The sequence below is a fragment of the Myxine glutinosa genome, chromosome 14, assembly GCF_964187855.1.
Source record: "Myxine glutinosa chromosome 14, kmMyxGlut1.1, whole genome shotgun sequence".
Taxonomy (NCBI): Eukaryota; Metazoa; Chordata; class Myxini; order Myxiniformes; family Myxinidae; genus Myxine; species Myxine glutinosa.
In genome coordinates, this window is record NC_136274.1 from 33,326,260 (window position 1) to 33,346,459 (window position 20,200).

At 47.6% G+C, this 20,200-nt stretch overlaps 1 protein-coding gene across 3 annotated transcripts in view; it reads right to left on the reverse strand.

Annotated features, from left to right (window-relative positions):
* The window catches only part of LOC137439597 (vascular endothelial growth factor C-like), a 74,820-nt gene that overhangs the window by 35,793 nt on the left and 18,827 nt on the right, over positions 1-20,200 (reverse strand). For all 3 annotated transcript variants that reach the window (XM_068135507.2, XM_068135508.2, XM_068135506.2), the window contains exon 2: positions 16,638-16,884. In XM_068135507.2, the coding sequence (XP_067991608.1) occupies positions 16,638-16,884 (247 nt within the window). The remainder of the gene's footprint in view (positions 1-16,637; positions 16,885-20,200) is intronic.

Consider the following 20,200-nt stretch of genomic DNA (forward strand, 5'->3'; position numbering starts at 1 on the left):
GAGACAAAGAGAGGGAGAGACAAAGAGAGGGAGAGGAGGGGGGAAAGAGAGGGGTGGGGGGGGAGAGGGCTGAGAGGGAGGGGAAGATAGAGGGAAAGGGGAGGACAGTGGGAGGGGGGAGTGCAGAGAAAGAGAGGGAGAGACAAAAGGAGGGAGAGGGGGGGGAGAGAGAGTGCTGAGAGGGAAGGGAAGATAGAGGGAAAGGGAAGGAGAGTGGGGGCAGGAGAGTGCAGTGAAGGAGAGGGAGAGACAAAGAGAGGGAGAGAGGGGCGGGGAGAAAGAGAGGGAGAGAGGGGCGGGGAGAAAGAGAGGGAGAGGGCGGGGGGATGGGAGAAATAGAAGGGGGGGAGAGGGATAGAGAAAAGGAGGGAAAGAGGGAGGAAGGGACAGAGAAAAGGAGGAAGAGACAAAGAGAGGGAGAGACAAAGAGAGGGAGAGGGGGGGGGAGAGAGACAAAGAGAGGGAGAGGGGGAGAGGGTGGGACAAGGAGAAGAAGGGGGCAGAGAGGGATAGAGAAAAGGAGGGAAAGAGGGAGGGAGGGACAGCAAAAAGGAGGGAGAGACAAAGAGAGGGAGAGGAGGGGGGGGGGAGAGAGACAAAGAGAGGGAGAGGGGGGGAGAAATAGAAGAAGAGGGGAGAGGGATAGAGAAAAAGAGGGAGGGAGGGACGGAGAAAAGGAGGAAGAAAGGGAGAGACAAAGAGAGGGAGAGAGGGGGAAGAGAGACAAAGAGAGGGAGAGGGGGAGAGGGTGGGACAAGGAGAAGAAGGGGGAAGAGAGGGATACAGAAAAGGAGGGAAAGAGGGAGGGAGGGACAGCGAAAAGGAGGGAGAGACAAAGAGAGGGAGAGGGGGGCAGAAATAGAAGAAGAGGGGAGAGGGATAGAGAAAAAGAGGGAGGGAGGGACGGAGAAAAGGAGGGAGAAAGGGAGAGACAAAGAGAGGGAGAGAGGGGGGAAGAGAGACAAAGAGAGGGAGAGGGGGGGGGGACAAAGAGAAGAAGGGGAGGAGAGGGATAGAGAAAAGGAGGGAAAGAGGGAGGGAGGGATGGAGAAAAGGAGGGAGAGACAAAGAGAGGGGGGGAGAGGGTGGGACAAAGAGAAGAAGGGTGAGGAGAGGGATTTTTTTTTTTTTTTTTTTTTTGTATACAAGATCGAGGCTCGTGAAAGAGCTAACATTAATCACACAAAAAGACAAACCGACACACAAAACATAAAAAACAAGGGGAGCGGCAGACAAGATGGGGAGAGAGGGGGAAGGACACAAAAGAGAGGGGGAAGAGGGGGAAGGACACAAACACAACATTTGAGAGCAGGGACATCGGGAGGACTTGGGGGGAGGTGGGAAAGGAATAAAACATATGAACACTGCAAGGACTCTGGGGTGAATTAGCGGGGGTAGAAAATATCAAGGTTTTCGATGGGGGAAGATAAGAGATGGTGGTGAACAGCTGTTTTAAAGACCTGGAGGGAGGAGTGGGATTGAAGGGAGTGGGGGAGTTTGTTCCAGAGGCGGGAGAAAAGGGGAATGAAAGAGTGAAGGTGAGCAGAGAGCCTAGACTTTGGCAGTTTAACCATAAGAGGGATAGAGGAAAGGAGGGAAAGAGGGAGGGAGGAAGGGATGGAGAAAAGGAGGGAGAGAGGGAGGGAGAGAGAAAAGGTGGGAGAGATGGAGGAGTGAGAGAGGGCAGGAGAGGGAGAGGGAGAGAGAGTTATAGGGGGAGTGAGGGAGAAAGGCAGAGAGAGGAGGAGGGGAGGATGAGAGAGAGACAGAGACTGATTGGTCCCTTCTTTAGTTAACCCATCACCTCTGTGTGTAACCCTCAATAGAAAGCTAAGTAAACGAGATAAGTTTATTTAACTAGAAACACTCCTCCCTACAGAAGCGGCCAGGGGGAAGAGGGGTGGGGAGGAGGGGAGGGGGGAGTGTGGAGGGTGCATGAGGCATGTTATTTTGTGTTATTATTAATATTGTCATAAGGTTAATATTATTATTATGCTATTATAATTATTCAGCCATCCTCCATGTGGTGGGAGATGGAGTTTTGCAATGCCTTCTGTGTGTGTGTGTGTGTGTGTGTGTGTGTGTGTTTGGCTGTGTGTGTGTGTGTGTGTGTGTGTGTGTGTGTGTGTGTGTGTGTGTGTGTGTGTGTGTGTGTGTTTGGCTGTCTTTCTGTCTGTCCAGGCCATAATCACTTGCAACTTCTTCAAATAAATTGCAGATAGGATTGTGACCAAACTTGGCCAAAGTAATCTGTGGTGTGGTAGAACTGAAATTTGTTCACGGCATCCACCCACACCTTCTCATAAGTAGGTCATCGTAAAGTTTAAAGGTCTAGAAATACTGGAATTTCGTTCCAGTTTGGTCACCATTTTGGATTATAGGAAAACCTTTTACAATCAATGCAAAAATTTTAATTTGTGATCGACTTCCCATGGGAAACATTATTTAACAATGACGTCATCAGTCACGTGGCATGGCAGCCACATTGAATCTTAAGAAAACATTTAAAGACCTCTGAAACCGTTGAACTGATTGATGCGAAACTTTCGATATGTGAACGACTACACATCTATATATATAAAACACAGTTTGTGTGTGTGTGTGTGTGTGTGTGTGTGTGTGTGTGTAATGTTACCGATAGACTCTTAAACGGAGAGGCTCACGTACTTGATATTTGGCACAGACATGGCCATTGAGCCTGGGAAGAACATGGCCGACCTAAACAAAATTATTTCATAATATTTTTTTACCATATTTTTACCTCAGCGCATTTCAGCAAGGAATATTATGCACGGAATCTGACCGGTGGCAGAGCAGCGCGCTGATTCGCTCAGAGCGATCACATGATGTTCCTTGCCACCATTAACTCAGTTACGCGTTCGCACGTATTTCAGAGCGAAAAGCGATTGCGTTTTTTCACATTTCAGCGAGGAACATCGATTGCCATTCACACCACATAGGTTTTTTTTTCTTTCATCTTTAGATCCATATTTTTTTTCAGCGAGGAATATTATACACGGAATTTGAATCGGTGGCAGAGCAGCGCGCTGATTCGCTCATTGATGACGATCACGTGATGACGTGATCACGAATGATGTTCGTGACGCGATCACGTGATGTTCCTTGCCGCAATAAACTCACAGCAAGTAGCATAGATTTTAGCATGATTATTGATTAGCATTTAGCATGATTTAGCATGATTTAGCATAGATAGTAGCATGTTTCACATAGATTTTTTTTCAGCGAGGAATATTATACACGGATTCTGACCGGTGGCAGAGCAGCGCGCTGATTCGCTCAGAGCGATCACGTGATGTTCCATCCCCGCCGCCAGTTGGCTTCACTTTTCACGGAGTATGAGCGTTCTATATATTTTCAATTCAGTGCGCCCGACTCGCTCACGTACTTGATTTGTGGCATAGACATGGCCATTGGGCCTTCATGGTGTAATTTGTGCGAGGCTTTTGTCCGAGTGAGCTTGAGTCGAGAGGGCGAATGTACGGGTTGGGAATGTACGGGTCTCCCTTCCCCCACCCGGCAACGCCGGGTACTGGAGGGCGTCACAGGATCGGTGAGTCTCCAAAATCCGCTTCGTGCTGTTGCGAAGATTTAGGACGATGTCGCGATTGTTGTGCTGCTCTCCGACCATGAGAACTGCAACGTCATTGTTGACTGGCCCTCCCCCCTCCCCCTCCCCCTCCCTTTCCCCCCTTCCCCCCTCCCTTTCCCCCCTTCCCCCTCCCCCTCTCCTCCCCTCCCCCCTCCCACTCCCCTCCCCCTCCTCCCCTCCCACCCTCTCCTCCCCTCCCCCCCCCGTTCCCCTCCCCTCCCTTCCCTTTCCCCCTTCCCTCCCTTCCCCCGCCCGGCAATGCAGGTACTTCTGCTAGTAGGAATTATAATTTGATAACAATGACATTATTGGTTACATAGTCAAGTAGCCATATTGGATCAAAAGACATCCTTTAAAATTGATCTTCTCTGAAACCGCTTGACTGATCAATGTGAAACTTTAAAATATATGATCAAGTACCAATGGGAATGCTTGATTTAAATGAAGCTGATCCGAAACACAATATTTGCCAGTGACATTATAATACAGAAAATGGGTAATACAGGGAGTCCGCAGTTTACAAACACAATGTGTTCGGAAAGTGGATGTTCGTAAACCAGAACAATGAATCCCATTTAAATACATGTAATAAGTGATTAATTGGTTCCCGAACGCAAATTAAACCCTATTTTTATTTTACATAAAAATATTATTAAATGTAGGCCTACTTTTTAAATAAATAAAAAAGAATAAATTGCTGATACAAATACATACGGTAATAATAAGCCTAAAAGCACTTTCTTTTCACCATGGTTACTGGTACCACATGCTTTACACTTATCATCCATTGTTAATCGTTATTACCGCAAATATAAAATGTAAAAATGCTCACTAAAGAGCACGCCTGCCGAAGGACAACACTGAACAGAACGTGTACGTACAAATCTTTTTTGTTTTGGGGCAATCGATAGACACGGAAGTTGGGGGACGTCAACGTTGTACAAATACAGTACGATACAGTACAGTGCCACCAAAAAGGCCAGATGCATCATGGGAACATGGATTAATTTCTTCGCCCGCCCACGCAATGGTCATTTTCCAGAGCGTCCGATTTCCTTCCGCGCTCATTGCGGTACGGTATGTTCAAAAAGACGATTAAACCCTTTTTTTAACCAGAAAATGTTATTAAATGTATACTTTTAAAATCAAGAATGAATAAATTTATTACAATAGATCAAATGAGTATAGTGAAAGGGTGACGAGGGATAACGAGTTAGTTAGAGGGGGCCGGGTGACGTGACGTGACGTGACGTCACGTCACGTCACGTCACGTCACGTCGGCAGGTGTCTCATGCCGGAAAGGAACCCATGGAGAGAATGACATGTGAAATGGCGTTAGAGTGATGGGGTGGTGAAGTCCATGTGAATGAGGCGTGAATTATGTTGTGAATGGGTAATTAACTCTCGAGGTCTGCTTTCCATAAGTTAGTACTTAGGTTCAAAAAAGCTGTGTTCATGTGAATGGCTCGAACATTCATATGAACGGTTGTTCAGAACCGGGTGTTTGTAAACCAGGGACGCCTTGCATTACGAAAAATATGAATTCTAGACACCTTGGAGTTGCACCGTATCAAATAGTGCTATTTTGACACAACAGGAAGTGACATCATCCCACCGGAAGTGGCCAATATCTCAAAAAACTAATGCTCATCCACATCTCTGAGTCGCACTACTGTGAGCATCATGTCAATATGTATCCTAAATCCACCTCTTATTTATACCCTGATCCATCCGTCATTCCACTTTTTAGCAATCAGCCATGTTTTCTTATTTATTTTGATATATCTTCATGTTTTCTCATTTATTTACCATTTGAGCTTCAGTCTTACCTGTCACCTCTCACGCATCCCACGCTTTTTCAACTCAGGTGACGCTCTCACGCCAAACTACTGAAATCTCACATTTTAATGTTTTTTTTTAGAAACGATATTTATTGTTCAAAAGTCATTAGACAGATCTTTTGACAGATCCTCTTGGTAAGCCGTGACGTAACGCGCCGCGTCATAATTCTGTTTCCGGGTCCAAACGCGTGCGTTACGTCACGGCTTACCAAGAGGTTCAGCGTGCGCCATTTTGTTGTCATTCTCACGAGCAAGCGTGGACAAAAGCGGCTCTGAATCTGATGGTCCTTCAACATCGAAACAACAGAAGTTCAATCTAGAATGTACGAAGACATATCCATGTTTCGTGTTCGATTCGGCAAATAATCATACTTCCGATGCACAGTTTGCAATCGACCAATCGGTTGCCAACACCAAACAAGGACTGTGTGATGTTGAAAGACACATCAAAACAAATCAACACAAGGCCTTTGAAAAGATCAAGTCTTCATCGAGATGCATACTTCCAGCATTTGCAAGTCAAAGCACCATCGGCGAAAAGGTAAGTACATATTGTTGCGAATATGGAATTTGGCCTCCATATCCGCTTGTAAATATTCCCCTATTTTCTCCAATACTCCCCAACTTTCCCCAGTCCCCCATTCCCTAGTCCCATTGCATGTAAATAACAATCAGTAGAGCCGACCTTCCCCTTATTCCCCCATTAAATGTCGTGCCCAGGTCCACCGCACCACACGTAGACAACTTTCGGACATCTTCCTAGTTATTCTTAATCTATGTCAGTTAAGGCCTCGTTTCCATTAATTATGACTCTTCGTTGCACCAGAATGTGATTATATGGCACCAGTAGTGAGTTTAGGACCTTCCCATACCTCCTCCCATCTTCTTCCCCAAACAACAACAACAACAACAACTACAGCTACAACAACAACTACAACAACGGCGCGCGCGGGGAGTGTGCGTCCTCCCTCCGGCTCGGTTAGCCGCCATTATCCATGCGCCCCACGGGGTTACCACGAAGGGGCTGGCTGTCAGCTCCTCGTCAAGGGCGGAGCCTGGTAAACCCCCCCGCACGCACCCAATGAGAAGCAACGTGCCGATTCCACGAGGCGGAGCTAACGAGCCGAGGGCGTGTCACTCCCCGCCGGATATAGGCGGCCACGCGCCGGATGTGACGAGAGATGCGCCTCAGCTTGGAGACTGGAGAGAGAAGCCACCGCCACCCCCAGCGCGACGATACCTCCCCGCATCTCTGGACCGGACCGAGTCGATTCTGCCTTGAGCCAAGAGTGCACCTTGAGCCATCGCTACCTGCCTTTCCTTGCCATCAATCCCCGTGTGAGTCAGCATTTTGTCCCGTGTGTCTGTCGTCTGTCCGGGGTTAATATAAGAGTGTGTCTAAGTGCCTGTCTTCCTGTAATATACCTCTAGCCCCTGTAATCTAACCTTTTCCGCCTTAATATAACCTCCTCCGGAGGTCTTGAGAACTGAACCCCTGGTGTCGTATTGTGTGATTGTAATCCAGCCGGGTGTCTTCTTTTTCTTATTGAGCCAGCGTAGCGCGACTTCGTCAACGTCGAGTATAGTCGGGTAATTTGTGCGGACACGACGGCCATTCCGCTCGGCCCACTTTAACATCAAAGTCGTGTCTGTAACAATTGGTAGTCAGGAGATGGGATTCGAACCTGGGACTAAATTTATTTAGCCCAAATTTTGGACACCAATTGTGTTAGTACTGTAACAATTGGTGTCGGGAGTGAGATTCGAGGCCCGACCAAATTTTGAAAAAAAAAAACGAATAGAGGAAAAAAAAAAATTTGGTCAAAATTTGGAGCGGCCGAAATTTGTTTTGTTTTACGAAACTCGAATTTTGCAAGTCGCGCTATGGCGGATCAAGACGGCTGGGGTCCGGTAAAGGAGAGTGAGGTAGGGTCGATCCAGGACCAAATTGAGGGACAAGAGGAGAGCGAAGCAGTGAGGGCGGCAGGTTCGCAAAATAGCGCCGTCACGCACGAAGTAGCGGGCGCGCAAAAAGGCGCCTCGCACGAGCGTGCGGTAGCCGAGCCGGCTGTATCAGCGGGCTTTAACATGCAGCCGATTGACATGCAGGCCCTCATTGCGCAGCTACAGGCAGCTGTACAGATGAGTATGGGAAGCCAGATTGAGCGATTGGGTGAGCAAATGAGGGTTGATAGTGGGCGATTAGAGGGCCAAATGAGGGGTACCGGTGAGAAGTTAGACAATAATTTTGAGGAGTTAGACAAGAAAATTGGGAAGTTAGACAATAATTTTGAGGAGTTAGACAAGAAAATTGGGAAGTTAGACAATAATTTTGAGGGGTTAGACAACGGGATAAAAGAGGTGAAACATGGGTTAACGGGGGTAGAAAATAGAATGGCTGCCCAGGAGAATCAGATAGAGGGAGTGAAAAATGGGTTAGAGGGGTTAGAAAACAGTATGGAAGGCAAATTGAGGGACATGAGGGACCAAGCGGAAAGGGAAGTTAAACAAATGGAGCAGCAGATAGAGGGGGTCAGAATGGGGGTAGAAACCAAACTGGATGCTCACAGGGAGGAAATGGAGCAGATGAGGGTGGCATCTGGGCAGGAGATGCAAGTGATGGGAGAGGAGATCAGAAGAGGAGTGAGTGAGGAAGTCGGAGGAGTGCGCGAGGAGGTGAGGCACTGTGAGGAGCACATGGAAAAGGAGGTGAGAAAGGCGACTGTAAAGTTACAAGGGGGCATAGAGGACCTGACGCAGGAGGTGGAGCAGCTGACGGTGGGACAGACGGAGTTAGTGGAGCAGGTTCAAAGGAACACTGCGGTATTAGGAGGTTTAAAGGCGACACAGAAAGAACTAAAAGATGACTTGATAGCGACAAAGAGGGAATGTCAGATGGTACGTGAGGGACTGACAACGAGGTTGGACGAGGTGGTAGAGGTAATGGAAACGAAGGACCGGCAGGTGAGGACGCACCTGGAAACGGTCAAGGTAGCCTTGGAGGACGAGCTTGAGGAGACGTACCGGGGAATAAAAGAGGTGAGGCACAAATTAGAAGAAGTGGAAGAAGGGATGAGCGAAATTAAGAAGCGACGGAGAGGGGATAACAAAGAGATAAAAGAGGAGATAAAAGAATTGGTCCAAAGTCTGTGTTTGGATCGTGATGATGTGCTCATTAACCGGATGAGGGATTCGCAGGTGATGGAGGAGAAGCGAAGAGGAAGAGGACCCGGTGTAAGTGGTGACCAATATGGTCGTGCGTATGATGCGCCAGGGGATTTAAGGAGCTTGGGGGTCGAGATGGACCCGGGTGTTCGTGAGAGGCCGTTGGTGAAATGTGCGACCGGTCTGGTGTGCGAAAAAGGAGGTGTGCGAGAAAATCCGACTCTGGGGTGTGTGAGGAAAAAGTGCGTGCCAAGGAGTGAGTGTGCTGGCGAGAGTGAGTCGGTCGTAGCGCGTGTGCGAGGGAGCACGTGGAAGCGCGGTGTGGTGAGTGTTACAGAGGGTGTAACGGGAGAGTGTGCGCGAGAAAGGTGTGTGACGGACAGGTGCATGAGGAAAGAGTGCGCTGTCAGAAGTAAGGAAGAGTGTCCACCTGTGGTGAGTGTTACAGAGGGTGTAACGGGAGAGTGTGCGCGAGAAAGGTGTGTGACGGACAGGTGCATGAGGAAAGAGTGCGCTGTCAGAAGTAAGGAAGAGTGTCCACCTGTGGTGAGTGTTACAGAGGGTGTAACGGGAGAGTGTGCGCGAGAAAGGTGTGTGACGGACAGGTGCATGAGGAAAGAGTGCGCTGTCAGAAGTAAGGAAGAGTGTCCACCTGTGGTGAGTGTTACAGAGGGTGTAACGGGAGAGTGTGCGCGAGAAAGGTGTGTGACGGACAGGTGCATGGGGAAAGACTGCGCTGTCAAGAGTAAGGGTGAGTGCGCTGTCAAGAATGGAGGTGAAAGTAGTGAGAGTGACATGGAGCGTGAGTTAGTTGTGACAGGTGAGCGAGGATGTACACCTGGGATGGAAGGATGCACACCTGGAATGGTAGAGCGTGAGTGGGAATGCACGCTGGAGTTGGTGGTGAGGCACGTGGTTGGGTGTGCGAATGAGAGCACACCTGTGATTGTCACAGAGGAGGTGACTGAGGAGGGGGCGCGAAGAGGTGTTTTGGTGAGGTGTGCGACCAACGAATGTGTGCCAAAGTGTTCGGTGGTCAGGTGTGTGACCAAGGCTGTGAGTGGAATGAGGGTACCTGGATGTGTAAGGAAAGGTACGAGGAGCATGGGGACGGCTGGATGTGTGAGCAAGGAACGGGCTGCGGGGTGTAAGCATGCAGGTGAAGCATCGACGTTACACGGGTTAGAGGTTAGGTCGACTTTTAGCCGAATCGGGCCCTCGGTGCGTGCCGGGCCTCGCTTTGAACGGCCGCGTCCGTGCTCCACTAGGCGGAGCGGGCGGCTGGATAGGAAGGGTCGTCATGGCGACCACGTTTTGTTGAGACGTGCCGGCAGGTCGAGATCGGGACATTGGATGGCTCCACGCCGAGGTGATGCGTGGGATCTCGGCCCGGGTAAGCCCCCGTCCCTGCACCGAGTGCCGGACGCATCCAGCCGCTGGCACAAAACAACCAGCATCCATTGCTTGGCTTTACGAAGCCGGGCTTTGGACAGGAATTGGCGCACCGAGAGGCAGTAGTGAGTAGACTGGGTGATGAGGTTAGTGTTTTGGACCCAAAATTAGAGAAAAACAAAATTTGGTGATTGGCAAAGGATTGGCAGAGTGATGATTGGTAATGGTACAGTGATTGGCAGATGATTGGCAAATTTTTAATTTGTTGAAATTTGATGTGCAAAATTGGTAGTGAGAGGCCCCCGATGTGGTGGGATGGCATCCTTGCCACCCTTCCCATGTGGTGGGGCAAAGGAGCAATAGCTTATGGGGTGTATGGCAGTGAAAACTAGCCCGGGTGGGTTAGGATATTGTGTGTAGGGATCTAGAGAAGATGACCTTAGGTAACGTTAAGGTTAGTTAGTGACTGATACCTGTAGTGGGGACGCAGGTAGATTAGTGTGGATGATAATGACGTGGGAGCGCAATAGTTTAAAGGGACGACTGGGAAGCGCAAGTTTCAGAAGGGAGTAGTTAGCTGAGATGATGCCGTGTGTGTGAGGATTGAACAGGTGTGATTGCACAGGTGTGCAACTGGACAGGTGTGTGGAGCAGTGTGTGAGTAGTGGGTGTTGTGGATCAGCGCGAATGCGCTTGGGGAGAGAAGGGTGCAGGTGGCACCAGGTGTGAGAGAACAGGTGTGCAAGTACAGGTGTGTGGAGAGAGTTGGAGTAAGTGGTACGGAGTGGTGTGCATGGTGCGAAGGTGTGGATGGGGGAAGAGTGGACCCCTTTCACGAGTACCCGGGGCGGGTAGTGTAAGTGTTAGGTAGAGGGTGCAGGTAAATTGTGGTTGGATATTGGCATTTGTGGTGCGGTTGCAGAATGGTGTTGTGAATGGGTGCATTAGTGTTGTGGAAATGGCTGGGCGTGTAGCCTGTTAGTGTGTGTAGTTGGTTGGGCACTCCACCACTGTGAGGATGTCGGCCAGGTGAGGCCGCAGGTGGGCTCTGGGAGCCGGTAGTTGTGAGTGGGTGCCTGAGGATCCCGGGTGTGGATCGGGCAGCCCAGTGCCAGAGAGGGCACGGAGTGGGGAGAGAGCCAGAGGGCCTTCCCCTGGTAGTTAGGTTAGGGTAAGGAGCAGGTAAGCTCGGAGGCAACTGCAGTGGTGGAGGTGTGCAGGTGGGTAGACCCACTGGGAGAGGTACACGTCGCAGCCCAGAAATTGTACGAGGGCACCGGGAGATGAATCGGGGGAGTGAGACCCCAAATTGAAAAGCACCACAGTTTGGCCAATGGGAATTGGTTTTTAGAACCCATAGTGTAAGGGGGCCAATGGTTTGGCCGGAGAAAGACCCCGGGTAGTGTAAAGTTGTTAAAGTCATTTAGGAAATAGTTAGGATTGAAGAACCTGTCGCACCATACGCAGCCACTTACCTGTGGTGATGATGATGACTCCACACCTGTGTTTTCTTTGTTTTGTGCAGGAAATGAGATTGCTGTGAGGATTTGTGAGACGCATCACGACGTGGATGAGACATTGGGGTGATTCCATCTCTCCCTCCCTAGGAGGGACTGATGATGAATTGGTAATGGCAAATTTTGATGAGAGTTGAAAATGGCAAATTTGATTGGTTAGGAGGGAGAGAAGACGAATTTGGTTTATGGGAGGAACGGGGAAGACAGTAGGGATGTTTGTTGATTTGTAAAGTAGATGTTTATGGGTAGTGTTGTGTTGTGTGGATACAGTAAGGGGTAAGGGAGGGGCCATGTAGGTTACCTGGTGGGGGGGGGGCGTACGATAGGAACGTACCTGTCTCACCTGGTTCCCATGTGCCCCCAGTGTGCATTACCTTATATTGCGTGCACTTTTGCGCCCTTACCACCTTACTCACTTGTTTCTTCTTTTGTCTCCCACCTCCGAGGATCTGGCTTTGGGGTAGAGAGAGAGGAGAGAGAGGTGCTGGCTACGCAGTTGTGGGCCTGCACTTTCGCTGTTGGCTGCCTGGATCGATACACCATATGGACCGCAATGTTTGTGGCCACCCACAATGGACCGCAGCTCTTTTGCGGCCAAGCACCACCCGTGGAAGGACCTATGGGTCAACGTGGCACCTATGCCATAAAGGTGAACCACTGTTAATTAACACCACTGAAGGCCACACGAAGAGCAAGAGACACCTGCAGGGTTAGGGGTTGTCGCATTTATTTTTAATCATTGAACAATGGTGACTGCACCGATTGGTGGTGGGGTGGTGCTTTTGATGCTGGGAAAGGGTGCTCTGCACGTTATTAAAGGCCGTCGGCCACAGAGCACTCGTGGGTTGGTGTATCGATGCTGGCAAGCGCGCTCTCTCTATGCATAACATCTGCATGTGTTCCTCCAAAAACAGGTCCTGGATCGTAGTGTAAATAGCAGCATAGTCTTGTAAATAATGCTCCCTACCGGCTGTATGTTTAGTTTGAGAATTCTTTCCGGATTCGGTTATCCTGTGGGTGTGTTTCTGTGAGGAGAAGGGTGCAACGTCGCAGGGGGACATATTTGTGAATATCTGTAAAACTGTCGCACTCAGGGTAGAGTTAATAGTAGAGGGAACTACATTGCGTGCCACACTAAAGTAGGTAAAAATTTATCGGGTCGGGACGCCCCGAGGGTAGAGAAGGGTGCAATGTTGCGAATATGGAATTTGGCCTCCATATCCGCTTGTAAATATTCCCCTATTTTCTCCAATACTCCCCAACTTTCCCCAGTCCCCCATTCCCTAGTCCCATTGCATGTAAATAACAATCAGTAGAGCCGACCTTCCCCTTATTCCCCCATTAAATGTCGTGCCCAGGTCCACCGCACCACACGTAGACAACTTTCGGACATCTTCCTAGTTATTCTTAATCTATGTCAGTTAAGGCCTCGTTTCCATTAATTATGACTCTTCGTTGCACCAGAATGTGATTATATGGCACCAGTAGTGAGTTTAGGACCTTCCCATACCTCCTCCCATCTTCTTCCCCAAACAACAACAACAACTACAGCTACAACAACAACTACAACAACGGCGCGCGCGGGGAGTGTGCGTCCTCCCTCCGGCTCGGTTAGCCGCCATTATCCATGCGCCCCACGGGGTTACCACGAAGGGGCTGGCTGTCAGCTCCTCGTCAAGGGCGGAGCCTGGTAAACCCCCCCGCACGCACCCAATGAGAAGCAACGTGCCGATTCCACGAGGCGGAGCTAACGAGCCGAGGGCGTGTCACTCCCCGCCGGATATAGGCGGCCACGCGCCGGATGTGACGAGAGATGCGCCTCAGCTTGGAGACTGGAGAGAGAAGCCACCGCCACCCCCAGCGCGACGATACCTCCCCGCATCTCTGGACCGGACCGAGTCGATTCTGCCTTGAGCCAAGAGTGCACCTTGAGCCATCGCTACCTGCCTTTCCTTGCCATCAATCCCCGTGTGAGTCAGCATTTTGTCCCGTGTGTCTGTCGTCTGTCCGGGGTTAATATAAGAGTGTGTCTAAGTGCCTGTCTTCCTGTAATATACCTCTAGCCCCTGTAATCTAACCTTTTCCGCCTTAATATAACCTCCTCCGGAGGTCTTGAGAACTGAACCCCTGGTGTCGTATTGTGTGATTGTAATCCAGCCGGGTGTCTTCTTTTTCTTATTGAGCCAGCGTAGCGCGACTTCGTCAACGTCGAGTATAGTCGGGTAATTTGTGCGGACACGACGGCCATTCCGCTCGGCCCACTTTAACATCAAAGTCGTGTCTGTAACAATATAATATGACTCTGCTGCAAAGCCGCAATGAGCCGGCGAAGCCAAAGCCTCTATTGAACTTTTTCGCAATTGTTAATGCATACTTCCGTATCCGCAAGATGGCGGCCGCCATGGAGCGATTTGGTGCGTCAAAGCTTCGAAATTCTCAAAGGATCCAGCAAAATCTGGCTTTTCAACATAATACGCGTTCATTCACAACACCGGCTTCGCCGGCTATTATATACATATACATATAGAATTCAAACTTTTTCTTCTTGAGAAATGTAGAAAGTTTAGAACTCTAGAATTTTTTTTCTTACATCTCCCTTTCTACTATAGTAAGATTTATAGTCACCAGACCTCTCCATTTGGGTTCTGTTTTACTCGATTTGTTCTGGTCAGGGGGGCTCGACCCCCCACTAACCCCACCAGGATGTTGACCTGACAGGGCCCTATGGGACCTGGACCTGGACCCCAGTTACGAAATAGTCTTACACCTTCAAGCAGATTTGGGTTGACAGCTATGCAGTGTGTCTGTCCAGGCCATAACTTTTTTTTTTACCATTTCAGCTTTTCAACAAACCTTTATTTTGAGAATATGGAGAACACTGATTAATAAATTTTACTTTTTGGTTCCTTTATTTTACTTTCATTAATTTTATTTTGGGAATTTTTTTTTGGCTGTGGTTTTCGTCAAGTTTCGTTATGGAACAGAGCGAGTGTGGCTAGGCTTTGCATTTTGAGATGCTTTCTCGTTACTTTTGTTATTGAAAGCTGCCTTAGAAAAACACCATGATAACGTGGAACGACGCTCAAGCTGCTCAAATGATGCTCCCCTTAACATGATGTTTTCCAAATGTGGAAAAAGCCAATAAAACTGGGTAATACCTCCAGATATTTTGTTGATGTGACTCCGATAAATGGATGGCCAGAGAGATGTTGAATCTCACAAATGTATGACCAAATGAACCAATTGGAGCAGAGGAAGAGCAGGAGACAGTTGTGGGGATATTTGTCATCAACTCCAAAATGGATGATTTGCCATTGAGAGAAATCCAGCTCTGAGAGTTCACACATTTAGTCATTCTTAAGGAGTCACAAAAGTCCTTCGCTGAAGTGCCATGGCTGGAAAGAGAGAGAGAGAGAGGGAGATATATCAACTTCCAGCCATTTGACATGGTGTCAATTGAAATCACCACATATGAGGAACAGAGAGTTGGGGTTCGTGGTTCAAACTTTGTCCATGTCATCTAAGAGAGAAGCCTGGTGTTGTCTTAGCGGTTAGGGTGCCGAGCTTGGGATCCTAGGATCCTGGGTTCGAATCCCGGTCGATCGCTGAATTAAAACCAGGGGGGGTTGACTCAGCCTGTCATCCTTCCGATGTCGGCAAATTGAGTACCAGTTCAGTAGTAATTCCCTGTGTGTCGCAAGAGGCGACTAACAGGGTTGGCGGCAGGAAGGGCATCCGGCCATAAAACATCGCTTCAAAAAGGGAACCATGGTGCCTGAAAAAGGCCAACCCCTGCTCTGCGGGGAAAAATGGCCTCTAAAGGTGGTTCATGTCATCTGAGAGAGAGAAGTAAATGGAGTTGTCACTGTTTGAAGAATGGTGCATCATACAAACAAACAAGAGGTGGGAGCGAAGGGGAAGCTGGGAGGGTGTGGGACAGGGTGAGGGGAGCTGGGAAGCAGAGACGAGGACATGTAAGGGTTTCATCCTTTTCATGGACGTGAAGGAGAATGGATTGCCGTGTGCACTCAACCTCTGCAAAATTGACTTCACATGATTCCCAAACTGGACATACGGAGACAGACTTCATGGGAGGGGTGAAAAAAAGCTTCTCCATTGAAGGCAGTCAGGAATGTGGATCTGTAGGTACAAGAGGAGGGTGGATGAACGAAGTGTTTAGGAGCGAGAAAGTTTTGGGAAAAAGAAGACGAGAAGATAGTGATAAAGAAGAGGAGGAATGCATGGGTTGTTTGACGCAATAAAAATGCGAGTGAAACATTTAGAAATGCTCTTTATTAATGAAAAAACAACAACATTTTAACCTCCGCCACGGAAGGTGAATGGAGGTTATGCTTCCACCATTTTTCTGCTTGTTTGTCTGTGAGAAGGATATCTCAAGAGGATATGGACGGATTTGGACGAAATTCGGTGGACAGTTTGGGAGTGTGACAAGGTCGAATTATATTTTTGTGAAGATCCGGATCCAGATATGAGAATTAAAAAACAAGTTAAAGTGATTCTTCACCATTGAGAAATTGGATCAAAAGCACTATAGCATGATACTTAAAAAAGTTGACAGATTATGACAAAACTTGGTGGATGAGTTGGGTAGGACAAGCCAAGAACAAGCCGATTCGATTTTGGTTCAGGTCCGGATCTAGATCTGGCCTATCAGTGGGATACAGTCAGTAAGTCAGATCTGGCCTATCAGTGGGGAGTTGGGAGTTGAAGTGGAGGTGTTTTTTTGAGCGAGGGCGGGAAAAGGATCAAGTTCAGGGATCAGAGATGTCAATACTTTGGAGACAGGAAGTGAAAAACGAATCAAGTGGGGTTAAAACAGAGATAGAAGTGGTATGCTGACTAGCCGAGCCCTAGGTGAGTACGCCAGATTTAAAGAGAGACCCAAACTTGACAATTCAACACAACTAGGCACGTTTTGAAAAATGGATGAAAACCTGACCAGCACCCCGGGGGTGAAAAGAAAACATTAAAACACCAGATCTGATCCAGAAAACTTGGCTTTGATGAACTGGAGGGAGGCCAATTAGACTCGACTTCCATGTAATCTGAGTCACTGACTAAAATGATGCTCACCGAGCAGTTGGTGCTCACCTTCCCAATTGATGTTTACAGCAGCGGCCTGGAACTGAGGTTCGGTTCTATGCCCGCGCCGACACCGCTGGGCCGTCGCCTCCTCCGGCCGCGGGTACAGCAATGCCAGGAAGTCGTCCACGCTGCTCGCGGCCAGTAACCTCTGTGCGAGGCTCTCGATCCTCTTAGGTTCCGACGTACCTTTGGGGATCGTGCCTGTGTCGACAGTTTCCCAGGGGCCACGATCCGTCCGTATGTCCTCATTGTCCTGCAAGAATCAAGATGGATGTGCAGACGTAAAAGATGAATGGCCAATTATAATCAAATACCAATTATAATACAACAAAGTGAAGACAAATTAACTTCTTGTTCAGTGTATGTGATTCTTAAAAAGAGAATTACTGCTCCAAGAATTAGCTTCGTTTTTGTCGAACGGAATCGCTCGATCAAAATCGAGGTTATGGAGCGGAAAACCTGGAGCCACTAGTCTATACACTTATGTTGTTTCATTATTCCCTCTAAAAGCAGGTTATTTGCATTTTAACATTCATTCCTATTATTCCTGAATATTGTGATGTCTTGTTCCTGGAACGTCAACCGATTTGACGACGCAACGATTACGTCAACTAGTATAAATGACGGGATGGAACTGCTTATTCGACGGTGCAGCCTCGTGAGTGCGCCAATGTCTGAACTGAAGCCTCGGCCTAGTGTCAGGTGTGCTTGTATCTTTTTATTTATTAGACGCCCTAGGGATGTAAACGAACACTCGTTTTACTGTGTGCACGTTGAACATCATGTGCGGCGAATTTCACCTCAATGTGCGTTGTATTTATTGTGATTTTAAAAAATCGCTTCCGTACACCGCCATTGAGGCTCGGTTTGCAAGCCACCGTCTACACTTCCAATAGAAGAGACATAATTACTCTATTATGGAAAATGTTTTTCGAGTTTGTTTTATCCTCAAAAATTGACCGTAGTGAATACACATTAATGTTAAAATATTGGCCTTTAAAAGCTACCCTTATGAAGGGGGACAGACATCAGTACAAACGCACAGACATTTGTTTTATGTGGTAGATGGCTCCTTCTGCTCTGTCCACTGAATAATTATTCGGTTTATGGAAGCCAGCCATTGATCGACCCTCTTTGTAGGCCTACCCACAATTTGCTCATTTACTCGAGAGGAATTGGGAAAAAGATGACGCAAATGTTGGGAGGATGACCTGAGGGGAATTGCACGCACTGCGAGGATGTTCCAGACAGCAAACGATGAGCAACGCGAGCGCTTTTTAATAGGAGTTAGGAAGCAGTGAGAGACAGGCCGGAGAGACATCAGGTGGTGAGCTAGGACACGGTGAGTCGAGGCGATGGAAAGAAAAGCTTGCGTGCTCTGGCAGCTCCTCGTTCGTTTTCCTGGCAGGTGTGAGGCCTTCAAAGCCCGCGTCTCGTTCTCAGGCAGCTGAGCTAACATGGCTCTCCCAGCCCCTCGGGGCCCATCTGGCGTTTCTGTCAAAATGCTTTGTTTCCTTCGAATCAGAGGACCAGAGCAATCCCTTTGTACACGTGTGTCTGTCGGTTAATGTCACTGCTTCGAAGGTTTAAGGGCAAATTGTAACATTACCTAGGTGAGGTATTACTTTGTACATAGACAGATGATCAACACACACACACACACACACACACACACACACACACACACACACACACACACAAACACACACACACACACACACAAACACACACACACACAAACACACACACACAAACACACACACACACAAACACACACAAACACACACACACACACAAACACACACACACAAACACACACACACACACACACAAACACACACACAAACACACACACACAAACACACACAAACACACACACACACAAACACACACACACACACACACACAAACACACACACACACACACACACACAAACACACACACACAAACACACACACACACAAACACACACACACACACAAACACAAACACACAAACACACACACAAACACACACAAACACACACACACACACAAACACACACACACACACACACACATATATATATTTTCTTTTACTTATATATATAGATATAAAATTTTTACATTTTTAATTAACATTTATTTTTTATTATTAACTTCTTTTTTTAATAGAAATGGAGCCACAGTATTAGAACTCTATAAGACACCTAGACAAGACAATACAATTATTGGACAGACAAGTAGAGGCACATGATTAGAACACTACAATATACCTCGAGAAGACAATTGGACAGACAAGTAGAGACACATGATTGGAACACTACAATATACCTAGACAAGACAATTGGACAGACAGGGAGAGACACATGATTGGAACACTACAATATACCTACACAAGACAATTGGGCAGACAAGGAGAGACACATGATTGGAACACGACAGACACCTAAACAAGACATTCGGACAGACAAGTAGAGACACATGATTGGAACACTACAATATACCTCGACAAGACAATTGGATAGACAAGGAGAGACACATGATTGGAACACTATAAGACACCTAGACAAGACAATTGGGCAGACAAGTAGAGACACATGATTGGAACACTATAAGACACCTAGACAAGACATTCGGACAGACAAGTAGAGACACATGATTGGAACACTATAAGACACCTAGACAAGGCAATTGGATAGACAAGGAGAGACACATGATTGGAACACTATAAGACACCTAGACAAGACAATTGGACAGACAAGTAGAGACACATGATTGGAACACTACAATATACCTAGACAAGACAATTGGATAGACAAGGAGAGCCACATCATTGGAACACTACAATATACCTCGAGAAGACAATTGGACAGACAAGTAGAGACACATGATTGGAACACTACAATATACCTAGACAAGACAATTGGATAGACAAGGAGAGACACATGATTGGAACACTATAAGACACCTAGACAAGACAATTGGGCAGATAAGTAGAGACACATGATTGGAACACTACAATATACCTCGACAAGACAATTGGATAGACAAGGAGAGACACATGATTGGAACACTACAATATACCTAGACAAGACAATTGGACAGACAGGGAGAGACACATGATTGGAACACTATAAGACACCTAGACAAGACAATTGGGCAGACAAGTAGAGCCACATGATTGGAACACTACAATATACCTCGACAAGACAATTGGATAGACAAGGAGAGACACATGATTGGAACACTACAATATACCTAGACAAGACAATTGGACAGACAGGGAGAGACACATGATTGGAACACTACAATATACCTAGACAAGACAATTGGGCAGACAAGGAGAGACACATGATTGGAACACGATAAGACACCTAGACAAGACATTCGGACAGACAAGTAGAGACACATGATTGGAACACTACAATATACCTCGACAAGACAATTGGATAGACAAGGAGAGCCACATGATTAGAACACTACAATATACCTCGAGAAGACAATTGGACAGACAAGTAGAGACACATGATTGGAACACTACAATATACCTAGACAAGACAATTGGACAGACAGGGAGAGACACATGA